The sequence below is a fragment of the Mus musculus genome, chromosome X, assembly GCF_000001635.26.
Source record: "Mus musculus strain C57BL/6J chromosome X, GRCm38.p6 C57BL/6J".
Lineage (NCBI taxonomy): Eukaryota > Metazoa > Chordata > Mammalia > Rodentia > Muridae > Mus > Mus musculus.
This window is the reverse complement of record NC_000086.7, coordinates 38,552,781-38,574,219: the sequence shown is the minus strand read 5'-3', so window position 1 is coordinate 38,574,219 and position 21,439 is coordinate 38,552,781. Positions and strand designations below refer to the sequence as shown.

The following is a 21,439-nucleotide window of genomic DNA, read 5'->3' as shown; positions in this document are numbered from 1 at the left end:
TTATGTTTATTCCTAAATATTTTGTTTATTTTTTATTATTTATAAATAAGTAAATTAAAGATATGTTATTTATATACCTTTATTATTGATATTTAAATTTTTCTTTTCAGACAACTTGTCATTTGTATATAGAAATGCTATTAATTGTGTGATGGTTATATATCTTACAATTTGTATTAATTAATATTAAACCAAAAATATTTCTAGTTAAAAAAAAAGAAATGGGTCCTATAATATGTCAACAGCTACAAAATCACAAGCCTAGTTTCAAATGTTCAATACATTAACACTCTTTGTTAGTAAGCCATATTTCTGGGGATATTGATGAATAAAGAAAAGCTTATATTAAATGAGGGAACCCATTTCCAGAAAGAAAAATGTTCCATGTTTTCACATCTTCTGTTCTTAGTTCCTAAACTTCAGATCTGAGTATAAAACCTGGAAGAACAGATAGTGGAGGGTTTACTTAACAAGACTAGGCACATCCTTTTGCTGTAAGGAAGGAGCTACCAAGGATAATTGGATACCTAGGGTTTTATTTGTATTGGGACTTTCTCACCCTTCTTAATACCCCTAATCCCTACCCTCCTCCCTCAATATTTCCTTCTCCCTCACCCTCCTTAATTTTCCTCAGTACACTCCTCCCTTACCTTCCTCCTTAATTCTCTCCTGCCTTCAGTCTCCCTCTTCCTTTATACTCCTCCTTAGTCTCCCTCCTCCCTCTCCCCACTTCCTTAATCCCCTTTCTCCCTACTCTCCTCCTTAATCCCCTTTTTCTCCTTATCCTCCTCCCTCAATCTACCTCCTCCCTCCTCTTAGTCCTCCTCCTTCCCTATCTCCCTCCTCTTAGTCCCCATCCTCCTTTTCCTTCTCCTTCCCTCACACTCTTCTCACCATTGTTCTTCACCCTCCCTCCCTCTTCTCTTTTCATCCCCTCTCCCTCCCTCTCATCATCCTCCCTCACCGACCTCCCCTCTCCTTTCTCCCAGTCTTCCTTTTTCTTTCTCCTTCTCCTTTTCCTTAGTCTCGCTCTTCCCTCTCTCCCATGTTTCCTGTTCCTTACTCTCTCTTCCTTCCCTTGCCTTCTCAGTAGTCCCACACCCTCTCACTACATCCTCTCCTTCCTTTCTTCATCTCCCTCCTATCCTCTTGTTCCTCATTCTATCACAGGGAAACATAACTATCAGACTGGCAATATGAAGACCCTAGAGATAGAAGATTTGAGGGGTGTCATTTAATTTTAAGTGAGTTTATTTATTTTTAGCATTCCAGTCAGGAGGTGCTCAAAGCACTGCAATTTAAAATAGCATGTTAGATTTGGGCTTCCAATTTCAGATAGTTAAAAATCAAACATGTTTTATTCTTCAAATTAGCTTTAAATGGACAAACAATATTAAATAGATGAGGGGCTGGCGAGATGGCTCAGCGGGTAAGAGCACTGACTGCTCTTCCAGAGGTCCTGAGTTCAAATCCCAGCAACCACATGGTGGCTCACAACTACCCGTAATGAGATTTGACGCCTTATTCTGGTGTGTCTGAAGACAGCTACAGTGTACATATGTATAATAATAAATAAATATTAAAAAATATATTAAATAGATGAATAGTACTGTAGGAGTCCCTGGGGTTCATCCCCAACATTTAAGAAAAAGCAATAAAAGAGAGAGCGTGATTAGTCTATCCAAACTTTGAGGATTTTCTTAAAACTGCCTTACCAAGTGAGTTTTCTATTTTTTCACAGCCATCAAAGAGAGGATGTCACGTTCAACTAGGTCTAAAGAAAGAAGAGAGAATGACACCGACTCAGAAGATAACAGTGAGTGAACTAGCAAAACCTAGTCACAGCTACATGCTGTACCCTTGTGTCTAAACAGTGAATGAATGATTAAGATAACAAAAGAGCATTTCCCCAGAGGGACCTGGGATCATGGGAGGACAGTTGAGAGGACACTTCTGTTCTAGTTATTTTATACTGAGAGTTAACTCACATAACATTTTGGAACTTTAAAGTTCAATGAAATTTTGCATTGGTAAGGGTGTGGGCCAATCAGTAATTCTCAGAAGATGGAGTCATATACTGACATATTTCTGAAGGGTTTTATGATAATATCTCACAAATTCAAATATATTTTCACTTGACCAGATTCAATTGCAAATATATCCTGTGGAATGTTCATTATAGACTGTTTTAGTTGTTCAGTGTTGAAAACAATATATGCTTAGATAAGCTCTGTTCTTCTCCAGGTTAAATATAACATTTATTTGTTTTGAGACAGGGGCTTGCTCCATCTCAGGCTGGCCTCAATGCTCACTTATCCTATTACCTCTGCTTCTTAAATACTGTGTTTACTTTCCTAAAGTTTTAGGTGTTTATTATGGATATACGCAACCCTTAAAATGATCTATCCCTAATGCAAAAAAAAAAAAAAATATCCTCAGCATGCTTTAAATCACCTTCTCTTTTGTAGTACAACCAAATAGTTTTCAAATCTATATTTAGCCCTTAGTATAGTCAAGTGCCAGGATCAGTATTTTTAATCTCAAGTTACTAGATATAATTTAGGCTCTGTGTGCCATATGGTCTCTGTCACAACTCTGAACCCTGTTTTAGCACAAATACAGCCATAGAGAATATGCAAAGGAGTGAGTATGGCCATGATCCTACAATATTTTATTTACACAGACAGGCAAAGAGCTGGAGTTGGCCTCTTGTTCATAGTTTTCCTAAAGTTGGTTTTGTTGATCTGAATTCCTGACATTAATAGCCCAGCATTCTGGTTTTATCAGGTCCTTTTATTTTCCATGTTTTATCATTTTCCTGTTTTGCGGTTCTCAGCTTGATTCCTAAACCACTGGACTCAAGGAAGGCTGCAGCTTCAACAGCAAGTAGGATTTATGACCAAGAGTTACTGCTAATGGACCCACGAGTTGCTTAGCAGACTGGTGACAGAGATGTTGCCTTGCTTTTCCCTCTTTAGCTCTCTAGAATCTATTTAGGATGGAAAGCTGTGTCCTAGTAACTTCTCATCATTTGGCCCTGCTGTATTCTGTGTCCTGCGGGATTTAAGTGTGTTCCCTATATTCTTCCTTGACAGTTATGGCTTTTTTTCATTCATTCTTGTTGTCTAGCTGCTATGTTTTAAGTTTCTCATCTTTGACTCCTTTCTCCACTTCCTCTCACCAGTCTCTCCTCTCTCTTTCTCTTTCTCTCTCTGTCTCTCTCTCTCTTTCAGGCATGGCTAAGTGTCTCTAGCACATCGCCTTTCATGACTGTCCAGGAGTGACTGGCTCCCTCACCCACTAGGCCAATGGAGAACAGTTTGAGAGCAAGGGTGGTTTCTGTGTATTCTGTGACCATATCCTAATGGGTTCTCAGGCATGGTTTGTTTAGCATTTACCTAGATTTTTCCAGGAGGTGGAAGAGGAGCTGGAGCTGATTTCTATCTCCCTCTGGTTGAAGGTCCAACCAGGGAATCAGCAGATTCTCTGGAACCAAATACCACTCTCCAGCTGATAGGTCTATTTCTAGCTATATTCAAATCTTCACAAGGGCCTGAACTGCAAGAAAGCTTGGTTTGTATGTTAGTGTTCTCATTGTGACAACAACAACAACAACAACACACACACACACACACACACACAAAAGCAGCTTGTTTCAGTCTGAGGTATAGTCAGTCCATCAGGCCAGAGCATTTCTTGTATGCTACTAGGGACGAAACCTAGGGCTTCATACATGCTAGGCAAGTGTTCTACCAGCCCAAGTCTTAAAAACAACAACAAAAACGAAAAACAAAACAAACCTCCCTAGGTGATCCTTTTGTTAAGTCAGGGGGAATAGCTGATTTCAATTTAAACTGGCCTTGCTTGTGAGACAAAAATACTGAACCCATTATAAGAGCAAACATTAAAGTAGGGCATGGGAAATTGTGCAAATCATTGATGAAGTGCGCAGAAGTATAAATGGGGCCCAGCAACTCCATAGTAAACACATATTTGGCATCACCATAGGGAGGATTAACCTGTGGCTGGTCCTATTCCCAACATCAAATCCTCAGGGAGAATGGCCTGCTTCTTTCAGTTCCTAAATCTATATTTCCAGTGGTCCTCAGCCATGACTGATGCAGTCTCTGAGTTGAGTGTCTAATGTTTAAAGTGCACAGTGCTTTGTTTTGTTTTTATGATATTTATCTTCTCAAGAGCTTTATCTGAAATAGTAGATTGTGGTGATTGTTTCTATTTTTTTATTACTGGCTTTTTGAGACAAGGTTTCTCTGTGTCTCTATGGCCTTATCTGTCCCAGAACTCATTTTGTATACCAGGCTGGCCTCTAACTCACAGAGTTCCACCTGTCTCTGCCTCTCAAGTTGGGACTAAAGTCATGCCCTACCACGATTGGCTTTGTGCTTTTGATTCTTAATGGTTCTAGCTTTATTTTTTTTAAAAGATTTATTTATTATATGTAAGTACACTGTAGTTGTCTTCAGACACACTAGAAGAGGGCGTCAGATCTCATTATGGATGGTTGTGAGCCACCATGTGGTTGCTGGGATTCGAACTCGGGACCTTTGGAAGAGCAGTCAGTGCTCTTAACCGCTGAGCCATCTCACCAGCCCCCTCTAGCTTTATTTTAGGACAGGGTATCACATAGTCTAAGCTGACTTGGAATTTTTATATTGCTGAAGCCGGCTGTGGACTTCCTGATACTTCTGCCTCTGGTTTCCAAATGCTGGAGTTCCAAGTGTTCTTCCATCTGTACACCTTGTTATCAGCAGGCCTCTTTAGCCTAGACTGGCCTCAATCCACAAGATCCTCCTGCAATTTGGGGTAGAAATTTATATTTGAATGTTCATAATCACAAAACATCAACTTTAAGATGTATACTCTTCTATCTCACAGAGTTTCTATCCAGCTGTCTTGCAGAAGGTGTTAACTAACACACGAGCCCTTGAACTTCGTAGGATAACGAGGTGTCTACCAAGCTGGTATGGGACAGCATACGAACATTTAGCATGAGACCTTGGTTACAATCCCTGTCACTCAGCTTGACTCTCAAATTCTTCAACCAGATACTGAAAGTACAAGATAAGACATCAATGCAACTCACCATAGTAATCCCTAACTTTAAACACTTTTCTGTAGCTCATATATTATTAATGCTTGCTTCAGGGACATTCAGCTTTCTCCAGAAACGAAACCTATTTTCAAGGACAATCCCACATGCTGTGTAACAAAACTAGAACTGTCTGTGTGATAGCAAAATCTGCTATGATTTGTCTGAAGAGGGCCTAAAACCAAGTACCCTTGAGAATCTCTATAATCAAAAAAGGGAGCCAGCCAGGTATGATGGCTCACATCTATAATCCCAGCTCCAGGAGGCAGAGGCTGCCTAATGGCTGTGAATTCAAGACTAGCTTGGGTTACAAAGTAAGACCATCTCATTTCACAAAAACCAACAAAATTGTGTGTGTATACATATATGTGTATATATATATATATATATATATGTGTGTGTGTGTGTGTGTGTGTGTATGTATGTATGTATGTATAAATATATGTGTGTGTATATATATATATATATATATATATATATATATACACACATATATAAGATTATATAATATACCACACATCTTGACTACAGTGAATTCAACCTTAAAATGTGTTTTAGGGGGATGGAGAGATGGCCCAGAGAATTCTGAGCACCTAAGTTAGATTCCTAGCACCTATATGAAGGCTCTACATGTAACTACAGTCCCAGGGCATCTGATGCCCTCTCCTAACATCAGCATGCTCTTGCACACATGTGGTACACATACATACACTCAGTTGCACATACATACTGATAAATATACTTTTAAAAACACATTTAGGACTGGTGAGATGGCTCAGCGGTTAAGAGCACTGACTGCTCTTCTGAAGGTCCTGAGTTCAAATCCCATAACCACATGGTGTCTCACAACCACCCATAATGAGATCTGACGCCCTCTTCTGGTGTGTCTGAAGACAGCTACAGTGTACTTACATATAATAAATAAATAAATCTTTAAAAAAAAAACCACACATTTAATCCCAGCACTTGGGAGGCAGAGGCAGGTGGATTTCTGAGTTCGAGGCCAGCCTAGTCTACAAAGTGAGTTCTAGGACAGCCAGGACTATACAGAGAAACCCTGTCTCGGAAAAAAAAAAAATTCGGGGGGCGTATCAAACCATGTTATTCAGAGTCCTGAGAGTAGGGAGGGGCTGTAGAGAGCCACAGGGTAGATCTTCCTGGTTTCCTCATAACTAAAAACAAAATGTAGGACTTCATATTAATGCCTGTAATATATATGTCCCTGGCTAGCTTAGAATTTGCTGTGTAGGGGCTGGTGAGATGGCTCAGTGTGTAAGAGCACCCGACTGCTCTTCCGAAGGTCCGGAGTTCAAATCCCAGCAACCACATGGCGGCTCACAACCATCTGTAACAAGATCTGACGCCCTCTTCTGGAGTGTCTGAAGACAGCTACAGTGTACTTACATATAATAAATAAATAAATCTTAAAAAAATTAAAAAAAAAAAAAAAAAAAGAATTTGCTGTGTAGACCAGGCAATTCATGGAGATCCAGCTGCTTCTGTCTCCTGCAAGCTTCAATTAAAAAGTGTGAGCCTTAGTGGAAAATGTGTTTTAATGTTGAGAATGTGTTGAATTCTGGTTGGCAAGTGTTTTGAGTGTGTAGATATATTTTAGTTATCCCCAAGTTAGTTGAGTTTTGATACAAAAGGCATTTCATAAAGCATATTTTTTCTTTTTGTTCTGAGGGTATAAGAACAAAATTCATTCCTCTCATGACACAGTGGTATTTAAGTTGTGCGACAAAATGTACACTTAAAAATATTAAAATTCCATATCCTTATTAAAATATGCTAACTATATGAGGGTTGACCTGGCACAAAATTAGGTTATGTCAAAAGAAAGATTATTATTAGTCATTTTAAGGAAAAGGTTATTTTTACCATAAAACTCAGGAAAAATTCTTGGAGAATTTCCACATGTACATCATTCAACACGGAAGCTGGCTTGGAAGCCTGAGGCAGAATTGAAACCCTGTCTATCTGAGCTACCAAATAAGTTCAAATCTGGCCTAAGAGACCCTGTTCCCAGCTTCTGGGGGTGGGGCTCCTGGGATTCCTCACCTCCCTTGAGGTCCTGAGGGCAGTTTTATCTTTTCCGGGTTGGGGGGGTGACCTTTAGCAAACACAGCAGAATGTATTGAAATGTAAATTATCCCCCCCCCCCCACACACACACAAGTCACCTCTCTGCCCTACTGTTTCTTCTTTCCTGGTTGTTTTTCTTCTTCCTGGTCCTGTAGCCTAAATTCTTTAGAGATTTTTGGCATGAGGTCAACAACTAGCACAAAGGTGTGGAATGGTTTTTGTTTTTTGAGATAGGGTCTCTTTAGCCTATTCTGGCTTTGAATTCAAGGCAATCCTCCTGACTCAGCTTCTTAAATGCTGGGATTACAAGTTTGAGCCAAGGTGCGCAACCTTTCCAGGAAAACTTGCATTTCAAGGGCTTTTGGGGACACAAAGGAGTGGTTTATTTGCAGCCTTCTTGTTTACCACGCAAGGCTGCTCCTACTCCAGCCACAAGGCTGTCAGTTCTGAGTAGGAAAGCCTCGCTTGCTTAGCCTTGCTGTGTGCCGTTTCCCAAGTTGTAGACTTCAAAGTTTGGTAGAACAAACATTGTTATATAGGCTCTTGTTATATAGCCTGGGCTGGTCTTGAACTCAAACTGGCAATCCTGTTTCTCCTTCCAAAATACTGGGATTCCAAGCATGTAGAACCGCACTAAGGTCCAAGGCACGTTTGAAGCTTTATTTTCCATACCTCCAACCAGACATCCTATCTTCTAGTCTCATTGCACTTTACATAATTAGATAAAACCCTTTCATAGCTAAGGATATACTTTCTCTCCCCACTCTCTCCTCTCATTTTTTTTTGAGGATATACATTATATTAATCTTGCTTTGACTCCCTCATTTGTGCTTTTCTCCACAGTCATTTCTGGGTGTAAACAAGAATATTAGGTTATTTTGTTTTAAGGGATTTTACCCCTCGATGCCTTTTCAGAGGTCGTTATCTGGGGTAGTAGCTAGCATGTGCACTCTTTCCACACAAGCTGTTTACTGTGCCTGCAGTTACAATGAGCAGTATCTTGGCACTGTAGTTTTGAGTTTGTCTCTCCTTCTGAGAATGCCCTAAGATTAATTATTTTTGTTCTTTTTGAGTGTGTGCAGGCCCAGCCTGGCCTCAAACTAGGTATACTCCAGCCTTAGCCTCCAGAGCACCGGAATGACAGGTATTTGCCAGTGCTGTCTAAAAACTGTCCCGCGGGTTAAGTAAAAAAAAACAAAACAAAAATCCGAGACTTTACAGAGTTTATCGTTGGTAATTTAAATTCCGAGTTATTTATTTATTTTTTTATCAACAATCTTAATTAAAACTTGAGGTCTCATGGAACACACTGGTAGGGAAACAGACTTTTGCCAATAGTGTATCTAAACTGAGAGTTGGTAAATGAAGTGAGTCTGAGCTTTGTTTGGTTTACAGATTACTGATTTGATAGGGTGGGAGGGGTGAACCCTGAAATTGTGCTGGATGAGGCTACATGGCCTTCGAAAGTACCTTTACTCTTGCCAGTAATCTTAGAAAATGCTCTCGGTAGGAAGGTAACAGAATGTCCGTCCAGCTGTTCTTATTGAGGCAATCAAAATGCGGGCCCTGTGGGATGTTGTGTTACAGAGAAAAATGAGAGATTGTGTTGCTGCACTGAGTAAAAAACTTTCCTCCTAGCTAAGCCCTCTCCGCTCCCTGATCATAGCGATAGTCCTCTCTAGCAGGGGGCATGCTTAAGTTTCCTCTTACTTCAGCTTCTTCCCGTGGCCTTGCAACTCCTTAGTCCTTCATCTTGGTAAAGTTTCCCTTCGCCTTACTTTTCTTCCCACCCTCTTCTTTTCCCCAGATAGTTTACCCCGCCCCTAGCCTGCACCACCTACTCTGCCTCACCGGAGGCTTCCCGCTTCTTCTCCCGCCCCCCCGCCCCCCAACCAACCCTATCTGCCCGCCCTCCGCAGGTTCGGAAACCTCCAATCAAGAGCGCCGAAGGTGTCGCCAAGGTCCGCCCCGCCCTCCCTATCCACCTCTTTTACCCCCCGTGTTCCCTCCCCCAACCCCCCCACCTCAAGTCCGGCGGACCCGGGGGCTTCAGGATCTGGGAGCTATGAAAAGTGTCTGCCCAGGCACTTCCGGTAAGAGCGATGTGGCGCGAAGCTCCCCGCGGGACCCTTAAGGATCGGGTGGCCGACGGTGAGGGAGCCCGGTGGGGAGGGTGCCGGCAGGGAAGGGGTGCGGGAACCGGACCCCGAGTGAGCTGCCCGGAGTGAGCGTTCCGGGCGCTTCCAGCCGCCCCACGGTGAGTCGGCGCCCCCGCCTCCCAGGCCGCTCGGGTCCTCCTCTCCACCCCCCACTCCGCGAGGGTGACGCCGCCTCTCCACGGGCGCCGCGTGACCGGAAGTGGCGCCATCTTTAGCCTCTTGTGCTATTGACAATAACAAGCCTTGGCTCGCTCCCCCTCCCCCTCCAGCCCTGCAGCTCCCCTCCCTGAGAGAGGGAGAAAAGGAGGAGGAGCTGCAAGCTTCACTGGCTCCCTCTCCCCAGTCGCGCCTGCGGAAAGTGGGGAAGAGGGGACGAAAGCAGGGGAGGGGGGACGGCAGGGCTGTTTACCTGTCTGCCTCCTTCACCCCCCCACCCCCCGTTCTGTTCACTGCCGGTGTCAGCCTATCCGCCTTCCCAAGCCCTCCCATTCCCCCGGTGTGCCCCCCCCCCCACTTTCCTCCTCGTCCTCTGTGCTTCTCCTCTTCCTTCCCTTCCCCCTCCAGCATTGCCACCTCTCCTACAAGCACGCAGGCACATAAACGTAGGCTTTTGATGCTCCTCTGCCTGTTGACCCCGCTATTTTCATGTTTCCAACAGGTTTTTCTTCCCCCAATCCCTCTGCTGCTTCTGCTGCTGCTCAGGAGGTCAGATCTGCCACTGATGGTAATACCAGCACCACTCCGCCCACCTCTGCCAAGAAGAGAAAGTTAAACAGCAGCAGTAGCAGCAGTAACAGTAGTAACGAGAGAGAAGACTTTGATTCCACCTCTTCCTCTTCCACCCCTCCACAACCCAGAGATTCGGCGTCCCCTTCAACCTCGTCCTTCTGCCTTGGGGTTCCAGTGGCCACTTCCAGCCACGTACCTATACAGAAGAAGCTGCGGTTTGAAGACACCCTGGAGTTTGTAGGGATTGATACGAAAATGGCTGAGGAATCTTCCTCCTCATCTTCCTCATCTTCGCCAACTGCTGCAACCTCACAGCAGCAGCAGCAGCAACAACTTAAAACTAAGAGTATATTAATTTCTTCTGTGGCTTCAGTGCACCATGCAAACGGCCTGGCTAAATCTTCTACCGCGGTCTCTAGCTTTGCTAACAGCAAGCCCGGCTCAGCTAAGAAGTTAGTGATCAAGAACTTTAAAGGTAACCAAGGCCAAAATCCATAATCACCTACTAAGAATTTGACACTTGAGCAGTCACGTGTGTGCTATTTATGTTAATATATTGAACAGTATAGAGGTTGCCTAATGTTTTATGCGTAATCAATGAGTGGAAGGGAGGTCCTGTTTTTGGTGGAGGGTTCTTTCCCGAGGTGTTTGTGTCCTTCCTGTGAAGCATACTCTTTGAGTGTTTCCATCCAATGTTTTTGAGGTCTGTCTCACCCGTTCTAGTTCTATTTGATCTGCTGTTCCTTCCCACATTGACAGTATGGTTGATAGAGATTTTACTGGTGAGAAACTTGTTTTCTAATGAGGTCCATTTCAGGTGCATAGTGAGTCTTGGCACTACTGAGATTCTTGTTTTTATAGGCCACATACTCCAATCCCTAAAAATGTAGGTAGCAAGGGTGACAGTTTCCTTTTTAAATGAGATTTATGGTTAGGTTTTAAGTGTAGAGTACTGTATTTGTGAAACTAGCAGAGTTTGGCGAAACATCTTTTGGGTTTCTGCAATCCTTCCCGAAGGTAAGGTCTGAAAACGAAAACTGCTGTGTATATACACCGAAGTAGTGACTATCACTAGTCTAAAGGTAGAAACCGTTAACTGCGTCTTTCGTCACTACAATGGGCTCTTAAGTACTGACCTGCAGATATTAGAAAATGTGTGTATCCTGGTGTTTGAGATTACTGCTTAGGAGTTTGATGAACATAGAAAGTCAGGGTTTAAAATGTATTTTGACTTAACTTTTTATCTGTTGAATGTGTTTCTGTTTTCCTGGTTTATTTTTTTCACCCTCCTCAGCTTGTGCAGGTAACTAGATGCTAGAACTGTATTCAAGATGGGGAAGTGAATGAATGAACTTAAGGCCTTGGTGGCTAAGTATTAGCTTGTGATTGAAATGTTGGTGTGAAAAAGAGCACTGTGCTACTTGTCTGAAGCAGGGGGTTATATATAGTATTGTTTATTTTTAACCCTTTCCATCCTCATGCTCTCAAGAGTCTTAAATTCTTTCTGATTTATTAGTAGAGCTTTCTAAAGTGAATATGAACTGTATTTATAGATTTATTCATTCATTGTTTCATTTAAAGAAAACCAAAGTAATAGGGAAGGTTTTTTTTTTTTTTTTTTAAGAAATGAGCTGTGATTCTAATTTCATTTGCAAATTGATTTCTCCTGAAGGCATTAGGGCGTTTGAAATCTTTAATTTGTTTAACTTATCACAGATGAATGAAGTTTAAAGTCTACATTAAATTTCTTTCTATTCTGAAAATGCTGCATAGGTTCTGGAGTCATTTAGGTGTTACTTCGGTTTTGTTTTGTTTGACATTTGATTTTGTTCCTTTAAAATGAAGAAATGTTGTGATTCTGTGACTGCTGCATACATTAGGGAGTCAATCAGACCTGAATCGGAATCCCAGCTTTGCCATTGACTAGTTATGGTGACCTTGGGCGAGCTTAGCAAATGAGTTCCAGGCTCACTTTCTTCAGCTGTAAAGTTGGGGTTGCTAAGATTCCCTGCGAATGTGTTATTGTTGAGACAATTTCTATAAAGTTTCTGAAATACTTTTCATATAGTGTGTACTCAGTATTTTAAATCTTCCCTACAAGATTCATGTCAGCTTCTGTTTTACACGTGATAAAACAAGATCAGAACTGCTATTTTTATCTGTCATTCTCAAATTTTTATATTTGAAGCAGTAACAATCAATAGGAGAAAAAAATACCTTCAATTTTCATAGGTGAATCAAAATAACAGTATTTTGGCATCTTAAATTTTGTTTATATTGAACTTTTAAATATCACAGTTACCTTAATGTTGAGGTATTAAAAGGATCCTAAAATAGCAGTACTGTTCTATTTTATAGTTCTTTGGTTACTATATCCTTAATATTTTTCTAATTTTGTTTGCATATTATTTAGATAAGCCTAAATTACCAGAAAACTATACGGATGAGACATGGCAAAAGCTAAAAGAAGCAGTGGAAGCCATTCAGAATAGTACTTCAATTAAGTACAATTTAGAAGAACTCTACCAGGTATGTATTAGTATGTAAAACCACACTTTACCAACATAAGCTAAGATGGAATGCATTTGTATTTTCCTTTTTTTAAAGATTTATTTTGTATGTGCATGTGCTAGAGTGTGTGTGTGTGTGTGTGTGTTTGTGTGTGTGTGTGCATGCGCACACAAAACATGTGTGCCCTTGGAGACCAGGGCTTAGGTTCCTTCTAAGCTGGAGCTATAGGCAGTTGTGAGCTGTCTGACATGGGTGCTGGGAATCAGATTTGGAAAGAGTTCTCTTAACTGTCCCCTGTATTTTAACGTCCTGAAGTACATTCTTTAGTAGAGTTTTGATCACTTACTAGTTAAATGGTGCCTTCTTTTTTTATGATCATAACACACAGTATTACTTCAGCTGGGGATCCATAATTGGACAGTTCTGATAAGGCTTTATTAATATTTTGGTATAGTAGAGGTATGACCCAGACTGGGCTGTTATAGCATAGATTAGCTATTCTTTTTCTGTGGGTTGTCATTTCTGTTGCGGTAGCTCTTGTTTAGTTCTCTTACCTACATATAGGAAAGGCCTCAAGACCTGCAGCTCTTTACATTCCTGCATCCTTTCTTCTGCCTTAGTTTTTTAAAAAATTATGTTTACTTGTCCTGTGTGTATATGTGTGGGCAAGCCATGTGTGGAGGTCAGAGGACAATTTATGGGAATCAGTTCTTTCTTTCCACCTTATGGGTTCCAGGGATTGAACACAAGTTATTAGGCTTGATGGTAAGTGCCTTTACCTGCTGACCATCTCCCTCTTGTAAATAATTTTTAAAAATTGCATGTGTGGTTATGAAAGAGAGGGGAGAGAAGAAAGACTCTGTGTGTGTGTGTGTGTGTGTGTGTGTGTGTATTATAGCACACATGTGGAAGTCAGAGGACAGCTTGCAGAAATTGGCCTCTTTTTTCACCATGTATGTTGTGCGCAGGATCAGACTCAGGTTGTCATGTTTGGTGCTAAGCACCTTTTACTAATCCGTTAGTCTTCTCGTTGGCCCTGCCTCATTCTTTTTTTTTTTTCTCTCAAGACTTGGTTTCTCTGTGTAGTCATGGCTCTCCTGCAACTTACTCTGTAGACTAGGCTGTGTGTGCCACCAAAGTGCTGGGATTAAAGATGTGCACCACCACCACCCTGTACCTGACTTTTTTTTTTTAATTTAAAAGCATCTGTACAAAGGAAGCTTTTTTTTTTAAAGATTTATTTATTTAGTTTATGTATGTGAGTACACTGTTGCTGTCTTCAGACACACCAGAAGAGGGCATCAGATCTCACTACAGATGGTTGTGAGCCACCATGTGGTTGCTGGGAATTGAACTCACGATCTCTGGAAGAGCAGTGAGTGCTCTGAACCATGGAGACATCTCTCCAGCCTGACTCTTTGAGACAGGGTTTTTCTGTGTAGCTCTGGCTGTCCTGGAACTCAACTTTGTAGACCAGGCTGGCCTTGAACTCAGAAATCTGCCTGCCTCTGCCTCCTAAGTGCTGGGAATAAAGGTGTGCGCCACCATGCCCAGCTCTGACTCATTTTTTTTGAACGCACTAAAGCTTTATTACAAAAGGAGTTAACTGCTAGAGATGGCCCTCCAGTCTTTCTCTGTGTCCTCTTCCTTCCCAAGATACACTTCCAGGGGAGGTCAAGGGTCCATTGTAGAAGGGGTGTCTAGGAAAGTGAAATATGGTAGTATTTTTTCCAAAGTTCCTCCAGATCCTTCTAGGTGCTGTTGACCATCTTCTGGTAGAAGAGGTAGGGACTTCAGCTCTTATTTTCAAGATCCTCCATAGCTATGGCTGACTAGTCCTGGTTGACTTGGAGGGGGCTTTCACTTACATGGCTGCTTTTTCTCTGACTCATTTTTAATAGTAGTTTTGCACTTTTTGTCTTGAGCTTCTTCTGTCTCCTGGTCTACAGGATGCACCTTATTCCAGAAATGAGCAATAGCTTGTAGCCCAACACCTTAGTCTGAAATTCATGTTTGTTTTTCCTGAATTAAAAGTGTTTTGTTGCCTGGCAGTGGCGGCACATGCCTTTATTCCCAGCACTTGGGAGGCAGAGGCAGGTGGATTTCTGAGTTCGAGGCCAGCCTGGTCTACAGAGCGAGTTCCAGGACAGCCAGGGCTACACAGAGAAACCCTGTCTCGAAAAACCAAAAATGTGGAATAGGAGTTAGAGGACACATTTGGGGGACACATTTGGGATTTAATTTTGACTATTGCTGCTATTCTTTTTTTTTAAGATTTATTTATTGTAATGTAAGAATGTAAGTACTCTGTAGTTGTCTTCAGACACACCAGAAGAGGACATCAGATCTCATTACGGATGGTTGTGAGCAACCATGTGGTTGCTGGGATTTGAACTGAGGACCTTTGGAAGAGTAGTCAGTGTTCATAACCATGGAGCCATCTCTCCAGCCCCATATTGCTGCTATTCTAATCTTTGGCAAACAATAAACACTGTCAGCTTTCGTTTCCTCCTCTATAAAACAGGCAAACTAGTGCCTGCCTTTCTTCCTTGCTAGGTGGCTAATAAAGAATGCAATAAGATGTTTGTAAAACAAAACAAACACCTTAATGAAGCACTACGATACATAAATTAAGCTGATGTTAGCATTAGTCACACTTTTTACAAACTATAGTGTAGCTCTTTTTATCTGTAATACATAAGATAGAGATCCCTGGTTTCTTTCTTTTTGCTGTGGAAATGAAGTGAGTCAGTGTAGGCAGCACACAGCTGTGTTCAGGTGCTGCTGCAGTAGACATGTCAGCTGGGAGTGATCCGAAGCTGTTACTTGGGGCTCAGTCTACCTCATTTGGTTCTTTGGTCCCAGTATAGGTTTGCTTCCTGAATAGTAAAACAACAAAAGTGCAAAGAAGAAATTTGAGTAAGAAAGGTCTTAAAAGATTCCATGACGTCTACATACTGTGTCTGATAGATAACCTACGGAGCAAATCCATTTTCTAGTACATTTAACCACTGGTGAAACTCTTAGGAAGTATTTGGTCTGATCTCCACTCCTAAGCAGGAAAGTGAGTCTCAGAATTTAAATTACTGGTTGAATAGGGAAGGTCAAACTACGATGTTTGATTCTTTCTTTAGTAGATTTTCCACTGCTGTTCTGCTTCACTAATAACACCACAGCACCTTAAATACCCATTGGACAGCAGGGTTCAAAGCAGGAGAAAAGAGCTATGGGAACAGCTGCTCTGTGTTTCCATTGGTTGTGTAGTCTTTATTTGGGTGTGCTAGTGCACAGCCTGTGTAATTGCAGTATTTGTGTATTTTAAATTCATACCATACTGATGGTAGCTATTAAGGAGCCCTATTTATTTACCTTAAGTATTTTCCCTGAGTTTTTGATTTGAAGATATCTTCCTTGCTATATTGATTGTGTTACTTCCTTTCATGTTTAAAGAATATATGTAAGTTGTTTGTGTGTATTTTTGATTTCTTGTACTTAAGGTGTACTTACTGTTCTTGAGTTGTATTTCTTTGTCCTAAGGTCACAAGCGCCTAGTTATTATACTGGGAACTGCTTGTAATCTCAGCACTTTAGAGGCTGGGGAGTCGGAAGGATTTTGATTTCAAGGCCAGACTGGTTTATATAGGGAGACCTTGTCTCAAAGCAGACCTCAAAAAGATAAAGCCACAAGTGCCTATACAACATAACACCTTACTGCTTTTGTAAGCATATTTTAATGTTTTATGTTTTTTAATTAATGTACTGGCTAGTTTTGTGTCAACTTGACACAGCTGGAGTTATCACAGAGAAAGGAGCTTCAGTTGAGGAAATGCCTCCATGAGATCCAGCTGTAAGGCTTTTTCTCAATTAGTGATCAAGGGGGAAGGACCCCTTGTGGGTGGGACCATCTCTGGGCTGAATAGTCCTGGTTCTATAAGGGAGCAGCCTGAGCAAGCCAGGGGAAGCAAGCCAGTAAAGAACATCACTCCATGGCCTCTGTATCAGCTCCTGCTTCCTGACCTGTTTGAGTTCCAGTCCTGACTTCCTTCAGTGATGAACAGCAGTATGGAAGTGTAAGCTGAATAAACCCTTTCTTCCCCAACTTGCTTCTTGGTCATGATGTTTGTGCAGGAATAGAAACCCTAAGACAATTAATTAATTAATTTTATTTACTGGAGCTGTCTTCAGACACACCAGAAGAGGGCATCAGATCCCATTACAGAGCCACCGTGTGGTTGCTGGGATTTGAACTCAGGACCTTAGAAAGAGCAGTCAGTGCTCTTAACCACTGAGCCATCTCTCCAACCCCTGTTTTATGTTTTTTAATTCTTTTGTAAATGTTCCTTGATCTATCTTAAAAACATTGAGATAAATTTAATTTCTAAAAAAGGGCATGACGCTGTTGCCATTGTGTTTTCAGTAAGCACATACTGTCTTTATTGTTTAAATTTTTTTTTTTTTTTGAGGCAGGGTTCCTTTATATAACCCTGGCTGTCCTGGAGTTCAGTATTATAATTAGAGTAGGTTGGCCTCAAGTTCATAGACATCTATCTGTACACTATGCTGTCTTTTTATGTTTTATGTTTATTTTATTTCTGAGATGGGGTCTCATTGTATATATCTACCTGTTCTCAAACTCCTATAGACCAGACTGGCCTTACTGAGATCTACTGCCTCTGCCTTCCAAGGACTTGGATTAACATGTGCCTGTCCTACTGTTTTTTTAAAACTGTACTTTAAATGATAATTATTCCTGAGTTTTAAAATTTTCTTTCTTAAGAACCTTGAAATCTTTGAGAGTGAGGATATGCATCTCTAAGTACACAGATGATCGTCAATTATAAAATGTGATTACTTAAGCAGTCTGTTAGAGCAGAACACTTATTCTTACCAGTTTTGATAACTAGCTATTAGTGTCTCAAATTTTAACTGCTTTCATCTGTTTGTGTTTATTTTAAGATTTGTTTTAATTATAATTTACTTAATATAAATATTAATTTATAGTTATATGTAATATGTAGAATTCTATAATTGTAATTTAATATATTTGGGTATTTTGTCTGTATGTTTATCTGTATATTACATGTGTACAGTGTCCTTATACTCCAGAAGCAGGCATTAGATCCCCATGGAACTGTAATTACAGATAGTAGTTAGTGTCTTCTGAGTGCTCCAAATGGAACCTGGGTTCTCTGCAAGAACAAGAAGTACATCTCTCAGCCGGGCGTGGTAGCACACGCCTTTAATCCCAGCACTCCGGAGGCAGAGGCAGGTGGATTTCTGAGTTCGAAGCCAGCCTGGTCTACAAAGTGAGTTCCAGGAAAGCTAGGGCTATACAGAGAAAGCCTGTCTCGAAAAAAAACAAACAAAAAAGAAGTACATCTCTCCAGCCCTGTTTTGATTTTTGAAATTTGTTTTTTTGAGATACTCAGGCTGGCATAGGACTCTCATGGTCTTAAACTCATGAAAGTCTTCTTGTTTCAATGTAGGATTACAGGCATGAGCACCACACCTGCCTTAACCCTACTGGTGACTTAGATCATAATCTGTTACATATTTCTTTTTCTTTGAAAGAATCATTAGTCACCTTGAATGAATCACTAATCATTTTTAAGATGTGTATACACAAAATAAAGGTCCTTGACAACGTTTTATCTTATTGAAGGATTGTTTTGCTACATGGTGTTGTGTGAGAAAAGTTTTCCTGGGGAGCTGCAATACATACATCTACTCACCCTAGATAAGGAAGCCTCAATAGACTAAAGTATAGGAAGTTGAGCTTGGTGAAGCAGTGAGTTTTATTGGGGTTACTTACAGGAGCAGAAATGTCCCAAAGACATCACTAAACCCTGGGTGACAGAGCTCACAAAGCTGGGAGCCTAGAAGAACTAACTGCACAGCCTGCAGGCTGGGCAACAGGTTGGAGCATGTCCTTTCCAGGTGCCTCAGTTGCTCCAAACCCCTTCCAGGAAGTTGAGCTGGTATCAGAGTCTTTGTAGTTGAGTTTGACTTTGCAGCTCAGCTTCCTTCTGTCTGGGGTTTTTCAGCGTTTACTGTGCACTCTGTCAGAGAGGGGCCTAGTAAAGTGGGTCAGTTGCAGGGGCTTCCTCACGTCCTTTTTCCTGCTTAAGGAGCTTCCTACAGGATGGAATGGAGGAAACTCAATGCAAAAAAACGACAGAAAACAATTTTATGATTGATTTCTTTTTTTTCCGCACAAGTTATTAGTGTTTTGTTTTACGTATAATATATTGTCTTAACCTTTTTTACTAGATGTAAAACAAGATAATTATATTTTATTGCTACATGTTACTGAATTTTTACAGTTCTCTTTCTGTTTTAGTGAGGGAGGATCTTACGCTGTATAGGCCAGGCTGTCCTTGAGAGTTGAGTGTTTCTGCTGTCTCATGCTCCTGAATGTTGGGCTTACAAGAATATGGTACCATACATCAGCCTGGCCTAGAGTTCGTAGGGATTCACCTGCCTCTGCCTAACCCTTAGTCAGTCCGCATCCTCACCAGCATGGGCTGTCACTGTTTTATTGAACTTGGCCAGCATGCTGTGCCACTACCACAACCAGGTCTCTTTCATAAACTTAGTTAATCGTGTGTGCTCCCGTGTTTGGTAGGGAAGAAACCACATGCCATAGAGGTTAGAGGACACCTTTATCAATTCGTCAGTGCAGCTCATGTCTTCAGGCCTCAAGTGCCTTTCCTCCCCGAGTTACCTCACCAGCCAATTGTTTTCCTTTCTTTAACTATTAAAGTTTGAGAAATGAATTGGATGGTGGTGATGCACGCCTTTAATCCCAGCACTTGGGGTTTGCAGAGACAGGTGGATATCTGTGAGTTTGAGGGCAACCTGGACTACAGAGTTCCAGGACAGCCAGGGCTACACAAAAAAACCTTATCTCAAACAAACAAAATGTTTTAAAAAAATACCTAATTTTAATAAGCCTATGACAAAAGTTCAGCACATTGTGGTAATTCTTTATTTTTCTTACTGTTTTCGTTAATGAAACATTTCATTCCTTTTACTATTTATATATATACATATTTTCAAACAAGTTGTTAGGGAGGGTAGTTTTGTGTTTTTGATGTGATGTGTGGGTTTTGGGGGATAAGGCCTGGGATTTGAGAAGTAAGGGTTAAAAACTTGGTAAATGTTTGTATTTTATGCCTGACTACCTTCAAAAGCTTTAAGAGCCTGCGTTTACTCCCGGTCTTTAAGGTTGCTAGGTTGTGAACTCAAGACCTCATGCATGCTAAGTAAACAGTGTGCCGCTGAGCCCACTGGAAACATTCTCTCCTGTCTGCCAGCCAAGCATAGATGAGGCTATATGGAAAGCGCAGCTCCGCTTGCTTTCTTACTATTCTCCTTAGGACTCAATCCATTTCTCTCTGGGTCTTTGGCAGACTTGGAGACTTTTTCTAACTTCCCTCTCCTAAAGGCTGTGGTAGGGAGCTTTATCTCTGATTATTACTATAAAAACACTTAGCTCACACTATAGTTTTCTGATCATGTTTTTCATTCTAGTATGCAGGATGTAATGTAATGTCACATACACACACTTTAAATCTCAAAGTATTAAAAAATAACTTATGACTATGTGATCACTCTGTCATTAAGCAAAATCAAGGTGACAGGCTATACACATACAAAGCAAGAGTATTGATTTAGTGACAAGTCAGTGAAGTGTGGTGGGTCAGAGCATTAGGCAAATCTGACAGTGAAAGGAGTTACCATATTTTACCGTATTTGGAAGAAGTGGTACCTAGTTGAATAGTAACAGAAAATGTGCTGTCTTGTGGGAGAAGATAATAGATATGTCAAGAACTGTTTTATGGGGTAAAAGAGAACACAGAAAAGGAAGTAGGATAGATAGGATTTATTGAAGAATAAGTAGGGAAACTGGGCGCTGGAGAGATGGCTCAGCAGTTAAGAGCACTGACTGCTGTTCCAAAGGTCCTGAGTTCAATTCCCAGCAACCACATGGTGGCTCACAACCATCCATAATATATGATGCCCACTTCTGATGTGTCTGAAGACAGCTACAGTGGACTTATATATAATAATAAATCTTTCAAAAAAAAAGTAGAGAAAGTAAAAAAAAAAGTGTGTATTATGTCATTGACAACCTAAGCAGGAAATGAGAAATGCTTGAGAAAAATGAGTCAGCCACTCAAAGAACAAGATACAGTAAAAAGTGCTATAAAGGGAGAAAGAAAGTCTGTCTAGGATCAGTATGACTAGAGGAGCACATGAAATAAACAAATGCACCCTTAGGCATTTGTGACTTAACCCCAGGTTACATGGACTAACTGAGTCTTTCTCAGGGAAGACTTGGTTTTCCTATTTCTCCAGAGCTGTTAAATCTGATGGGTCTCTTCTCTCCTTTTTAGGATTGATGTTTTTCCTCCAGTGGTTAAGGAGATTTCTTTTTAAGCTTTAGGGTTTGTTGTTGTTGTTGTTGTTTTTTAATGTGATCACAGGACTTGCACTCTAGCAATGTGACTTCTAGCTTCATGTTGACAGAATTCCACTCAGACCAACAGAGTTTGGACTCCCCCAGTCCTTTTTAATGGGATATTTGTCTTCCATTGTGGTGAGAGCAGAATCTTGGTATTACGTGACCACACCTGTTGCTTTAAACTGAAAGGCTTTTGATACACACAATAAGAAACACATAAAATCTGAACTTGTTAAGGTTTGAGGATAAATTCAAGTATTCTAATGAAGTAAATTATTTGTAACAAAAAAGCTTTTGTATGTAGTAGTTGCTCTGAATTGGATATCCTCACGGGGAAGAACTTCACATGATTCTCTTCAGCCTTTACCTTTAGTATAGC

The 21,439-nt window shown here is 41.0% G+C and overlaps 1 protein-coding gene across 2 annotated transcripts in view; it reads left to right on the top strand.

Annotated features, from left to right (window-relative positions):
* Cul4b (cullin 4B) overlaps positions 1-21,439 on the top strand; it is a 44,581-nt gene that overhangs the window by 1,977 nt on the left and 21,165 nt on the right. For both annotated transcript variants that reach the window (NM_028288.5, NM_001110142.1), the window contains exons 2-5: positions 1,742-1,816; positions 9,114-9,287; positions 10,012-10,557; positions 12,496-12,611. In NM_028288.5, the coding sequence (NP_082564.3) occupies positions 1,756-1,816; positions 9,114-9,287; positions 10,012-10,557; positions 12,496-12,611 (897 nt within the window). In that variant the 5' untranslated portion in view covers positions 1,742-1,755. The remainder of the gene's footprint in view (positions 1-1,741; positions 1,817-9,113; positions 9,288-10,011; positions 10,558-12,495; positions 12,612-21,439) is intronic.